Source organism: Tachypleus tridentatus, chromosome 3 (genome assembly GCF_004210375.1).
Source record: "Tachypleus tridentatus isolate NWPU-2018 chromosome 3, ASM421037v1, whole genome shotgun sequence".
Taxonomy (NCBI): Eukaryota; Metazoa; Arthropoda; class Merostomata; order Xiphosura; family Limulidae; genus Tachypleus; species Tachypleus tridentatus.
The window spans coordinates 1018147-1024511 of record NC_134827.1 but is presented as its reverse complement, the minus strand read 5'-3'; the positions used below and the strand labels follow the sequence as shown (position 1 = coordinate 1024511).

General features: G+C 29.6%; 1 protein-coding gene across 1 annotated transcript; it reads right to left on the bottom strand.

Moving 5' to 3' along the window:
• Positions 1-296: 296 nt before the first annotated feature.
• On the bottom strand, positions 297-2815 carry LOC143246186 (transformer-2 protein homolog beta-like). The gene is made up of 3 exons (XM_076492398.1): positions 2613-2815; positions 2359-2453; positions 297-923 (listed from the first exon to the last, which is right to left on the bottom strand). Exons 1-3 carry the CDS (start codon positions 2798-2800, stop codon positions 910-912), a joined length of 297 nt encoding a protein of 98 aa, XP_076348513.1. The 5' UTR covers positions 2801-2815; the 3' UTR covers positions 297-909.
• Positions 2816-6365: the final 3550 nt, after the last annotated feature.

Here is a 6365-nt window from a genome sequence, read left to right as displayed (position 1 = left end):
CATTATTCATTTTCTTCATGACAAAATTTCACTAAGATTTTCTTCTATTACTCTCCAACTTCTCTTCATATTAACTGTGTGCTTTTCTTTGCACCTGAACTTTCCACAGACGAACTTCATTATTCTTATTCTGACCCATTCTTGTTTCTCTTCATTAACCAACCCCACTTCTAATCTTGCTATATTAATTATTTTCGCCATCTTCGCAAAGCAATTAAATTCTTCACTTCCTAATTCTTCATCCTTTTATTTCTTTCTTCAAGCCCTTTTGATTTAAAACAAATGGAACAATCATTAGATAGAATAATTCACTTTATTCATAACATACATGTAAAACATGCCTCATCTTACAGATATTACTAGCAATAATTTACCCATTATTTAAGACCTAACATTTCAACACTGAAAATATTTGTCAAGTTTATATCAGTACACAATGTTTTTGCATAGATTACAGAGACAAAAAAATGACATAAATAATGCTCTATTACTGAAACTGATACTATAACCAATAGGACTATAATATTTCAGTGAAAATTCAAAATTAGCTTATACACTTGTATATAAAATTCTTGTGCAACACAAAGTTTTTATCTAGAAATGAAGATATAGATTAAGTGCAAAAGAATAGTAATTTACCTTTTTAAGTTTATCCTGAACACTAGACAAAACTATTCCCTTATTTGATAAAAATATGCTACTTTTTCTGGTGTTAATCAGCTTCAGTCCACTTTCCTTTATTCCAATTTCTAAATTTAACTGTGACAAGTTAATACCAATACAAAACATTTGCAGTTGTATAATGTTAGTATTCAAACATATTTACTGCTCAGTAGTAGTCTTTAAAGCTTCAATATATTGGCCATATCTTCAGACAGAAACTGTGAGCTTTAGCTAGGATTCACAAAATTATGAATTTGCCCCTGATGAAGAAAGTTTGATTATTCAAAAGTGCTCAAACCACAGGATTTCTTATTTTTGCCTTTCCTTGTCTTCTTACATCATGAAATTTTATAATGTGTATGCTATAAATAACAATTTTCCACAAAGAAATGATTAAATACATTTTTTTCTACATGAAAAGTTCTACACATCCTACAAGTTTCCACTTTCTAATTTCAAATGACAATGGAAATTATATATAGCCAAAGTTGGTTAGCTATCTTCAACAATAACTTAACACTTGAAGTCTTTACAGTTCTAAATTTCCTTCTAGGCACATGCCAAACTTTGTTTTATATCTAAAGCAAGCATTAACAAAATATAAGTTTTAAAGAGAAGTAATCAATATTGTTTACTGATTCTTTGAAATTTTTCAGCTACCTATACAAGTTTTTAAAAAAACTAGATTTTTATTGGGAGCACTCTTTTTAATTGGTGACAAAATTAGAAAAATGGAATTTGTATGTTCATGCTAAGTAATATTTTCATTTATAATGTGTTTTTTCTACACTATCAGAAAATGGAAGCAATAGAAAATGTCTTACATTATAACATGCTTTTTTTTTTATATATATAAAATGTTTTACTCCCTAAGTGTATTTCAGTGTATTTATTACTGCAAAGAACAGATAACAGTACAATGACATAAAAACACTCAATAAAAGCCCTCTAAACTTGGCACAGTACATGTGTGGATTTTTGGATTAACTATCATATTATTACATATTTCAAAACACCAGTGCAATAAAGAAAAATAAACATACTATAATCTTAATTTATTTTAACGGGTTCAAAGTGGGGCCTATAAATTGGGCTAAAAACAATGAAACAAAAAGTGAACTCGTGTAGCATTAAAAAAAAAAATCTTATAATTGCAGATGTTAAACTGGAAACTCAGAATAATCAATCTATCTTAAACAAAACTAATTATAAAATATCAATCACTTTAGCAGACCGAAAATTACAGTGCAATAATAGCAGTAACTTAAACCTAAAAATAAACCTATTTATTTTCATATCATTTGAAAATACCTCAACATGTTTACTCTGAAATTTCGTGTGTGTGTGTGTGTGTGTGAGAGAGAGAGAGAAGATGACTTCAACATTATGAAAGACTAGCTAAAGCCTTCAAGACTGTCTAAAGGAATCTGAAGTATCAGATACAAAACAAACACAAAAATATCAACAAAATCAAAATTCATTGGAATATACTTTTAACTAGGCAAATAATTGAAATCAGAGCTTATAATCATTAAAATATTACACGTATCCATTTCACATGAAGCATCATAAAATCAAAATGAAAACAAGAGAGAAATGTGTATCTACAAAAAAATCCATGATAGGTCGTCAAGGGGCAACTATTCTTGGATCCATGCTTTACTCCACTTTCAGTCTCCTATCAGTAGTACTTACGAGGTGAACACGAACGGGACCTCGAATGTGAATATCTGTGGCCACGATAGTTTGGTAATGGAGAGCGTCCTCTGTAGTTACCATCATATTTCGGACTAAATGTATACAAGTATGCAACATAAGTTATAATTTTCTTCACATATAAATCTAAAACATAAAACTGTTTAGTTTGTTATGTAATAGCAAATGTTAAGGGTACATTACTGACAGAACTGAAGCTAAAATATTTCACACAAAACTAAAATAATACTTACAAGTTAGGTTTACCCATGTATATTCCTGGGGTTGGGGTATGTGCTCTCTTTGTAACAGAATAGTCTACTCTAATTTTCTGTCCATCAATTTCTATCCCATTGCATCTTTCTTTGGCCTGTAGAAATTGCGTATTGAAAGAGAATTTAGCTGCTATATTGATGAGGGTTATTTCACTGATCTGATACATTATAGTTAAATGGTTAAATCTGTAATGTTGTCATCAAGAGCATGATGTAATGAAGTTTCATTCATTTAGCATACTTGGCTTTTTTGCTGTATTGAACAATAGCATATTTACAACTAATGCTTCACTACAGCATACACGTTTTGAATACTCCATTTATGGCATATATAAAGCAGAGTTACTATATAATATGCAAAATTATTAATGCTTCTGTGACATGAGTATAACCATTAAAAACCATTTATTTAAACATCTATTCAAAGATATTTGTCACCAAAATCTATTAGCCATAACAAATTAAAGGAAATATATCTGCCAATATGAAATATTATGACTTCCAAATGCTAACTCCATTTTGTACAAAAGACTAATAAATCTGAAGACTGTGCATCAGTGAAATTATTACCACCACCTATCTTCAGTATCAATATTTCAACACTATTAATGAGTTTCTGAAAAATACCATGCTGAATGAAAATCTATTGCCTATAGGAATATATGATAAAGCAAGGATGCATTAGTAATTGAAAATTTTCTGGACATAGAAACTTGAAATATGTTTTACAGTATTCATTAGATAATTGTAAAATAATTATATAAAACATTAAATAAATCTGAAAATAAGAACATACTGCTCCACAGAATGATGCTACGATGAGATAAACTGATAACATAGCACATCTTATGAATGTGCAGCTGTATTGAAAAGCTCCATTTTCTATTTCAAAACCATGCTGAATTAAAAGATGGTATCAAGACTGGCTAAATGATAAAGTTCCCAAATATGAAAATAGTTTTAAAATAAAAAACAAACTAAATGAAGGATATTTGTTTGTGTGTTTATATATACTAGCTGATTACCTCTGGCACCTGTGCATTAGATCTGCACATGGCATTTTCATGACGCCAAATCTGCACTCTGAGAATGAAGAAAAATAAAGTTCTCTGTGACAGGAAATGCATACAGAATAAAAATTTCGTGAAGTTTGAGCTGTACATTGCATAATAATAAAGTTTGTCCAGTATCACAAAAGCAAGAGTTCTAGTATAGTATAATATAAATGTATACACTCAGAGACTACTGGGCCTGTGATAAAGCTGCAAGTTAGCATCAGTCACCTAGCACAATTACAGTGTGGCTAGAGAGCTAAACATGGAACCAAAATACATTTTTCTTCACTAGAAATAAAATCAAAATAGTGTTTAGATTTGACAAGTAGTTTGCTCATATAAAAATTATAATGCAACATAATGACAAAATATAGCCATCTTACTTCCAACATATTTAATTTATGAGCTATAACACAGCACAACATTTTTTTTGAAAAGTTTTGCTTCCTGAAAAGTTTTTGCTGATTGTGACAGGTATTTGTGATGGGTATGCACAAATATAGTTTTGGTTTTGCTTCATCACATAGGAACTCTGAGAAATAGACAGTTAACTGTTTACCGGCAATAACATATTTAATTGCATTTATGTTTCTAATATACTATTAAGTTCAACATAATTAAAAGTGTTTTGCTCCTGATTTTCGTTTGTATTCAATGTCCGGTGCATCATGTTGCAGTGTCCAGCAGTAGTCAGCAAGCATTGACAGATTCCAGTTGCCCTGATATCATTTTTCCATTGTAGTAATGTCCTGGTGAAACTGAAGATTTTGATGAAACGGTACATAATGGGCAAATTTGGATGTGATTTTCGTGATCAACAGCCAAAAATCTATAAGGAACACCCAACAGTGTTCAAGAAGCAAAAACTTTGTTGTGTAGTGTAATTAGTTAGACACTACATAGATACCATTAGGACTATAGAACAATTACACTTTAACAAATAAATCTATCAAAAGCAAATTGTGTCTTCTACAATTAATATTGCTACAACAACCTCAAGTTCCTCCTTATGAAATGCTTGATATTATTCATGAAGAGAAAGATGGAATTCTTTTGATTTACACAGCCAGTCAATATACAAGTTTTTTGATTCAACATGGTTTTGAAGAGAAAACTGGAATCTCTTAACAGCTGCATGAGCAACTAGATGTGGCATGTTCTTGGTTTATTGCATCATAGTATCATTCTGTGAGCAGTGTACTCTTATTTTCAGGTTTATTAAACTTCTCTCAACACGGGCTCAGTCAACTTGACTAACCACGTGACCTCTTTGTACTCATTTAAAGTCTAGAGATTTAATACTTCTAGCTTTCATTATAGTTGTGTATATCATCACAAAGTCTGGTAGTCTTTCACACACAAAAGAATTATTTTTTAGTGAAGTATTCTTAATAAAATAAAAGATTTATCCATAAATATATTGAGAGTTTATTTTGAATAGGCTATGTGCAAAGTAATTTTCATGTTAAAATTAAAAAATACTTTTCCTCATCTCAAATTTCCTTTGTGTAATCCCTAAGACCTTCTAAATGCATTTCAAATGTTTTTTCAGGATTTTTTTAAAATATTGCTTTGTAGAATTAAGAACTTAAAACTTATATGCTATTAACAACCTGCTGACCTCATAGTCAACCCTTGTAGAAAAAAAATAGTCCTTAGTACCTTACTCTAAGTATAGAAAAAACCTGCTTCTGGTTGTAACACAAACCTCCATTTTGTTCACTGTAATTGGTTTTAAACTGTGTCAACTACTATTCACACCATTATAAGTTGTAAATCACTTCGCAAATGTGTGGCTTACATTATACTTATCAAATTACATTATGCACAAGTTGCTCTTGAGAGTATCTTATGAAAATGTTTTTATTATTATAAATTTTACCTAATCCATCAATAACTAAACTAAAATTTCCTACTTCTACATTTTAGTTATTTTTATAATAATAAATAGAGAATACATATGAGAAAAAAAGTACTTATCTGGGTCTTTTTTGTTGCTGTTGACTATTGATAACACTCGAACTTTTTTTTTTTTTTTAATACTATCAGTACTATGTAAAAAGCAAACAATGTCTCATAACTACCACAATTTTTCTGGCTTTTTAACTGTGTGACAAAATACATTACAAATTCAGCAGAGCTAGTCAATGTGTTTCCCACTGGAATAAAGATTTTACTGAAAGCAAAATTGACAATTCTCTGATAGAAAACAATGCAATGTCATTTTACATAGTACAATCATAGCTTTCTATGGATTATATAGTATTAAACAGGTTGGCTCTGTAATCAAATAAGATTAAAAGCTAGAAACATTGTGCTTTGCCTGAGTGATTATGACATTATAATGAGTATTTATATTAAATTTCATACTTCTTGATAGAGTGGTAAATAGATTATAGAAGAGAGGATGCCTAAAGAGAAAATGTCACAATTTTCACATTAGAGGAAATTTAGGTGTTTTTTTGTGGGTTTTTTTTAATATTACTATATAAAATTAAGAACTTCCAACTTATATGCTATTTGAATATGGATTATTAGTTACATTTTTATAGTACACTTACCAATATACCATAAAAGAGAAGTAGTTAATTAAATTTTGAATTTAACTTGCACTAAAATCTTGTGACATGCTGAGAAAAGATACCCATGGAAAGAAAGTTAACAAATATATTAAATA

Excerpts from the sequence above, each read along its gene's own strand:
- LOC143246186 (XM_076492398.1), bottom strand. The coding sequence starts at position 2,800 with ATGTATCAGATCAGTGAAATAACCCTCATCAATATAGCAGCTAAATTC. Across the intron at positions 2,454-2,612 it reads TACATGGGTAAACCTAACTT|TCCGAAATATGATGGTAACT; the intron begins GTAAGTATTATT and ends GTATACATTTAG.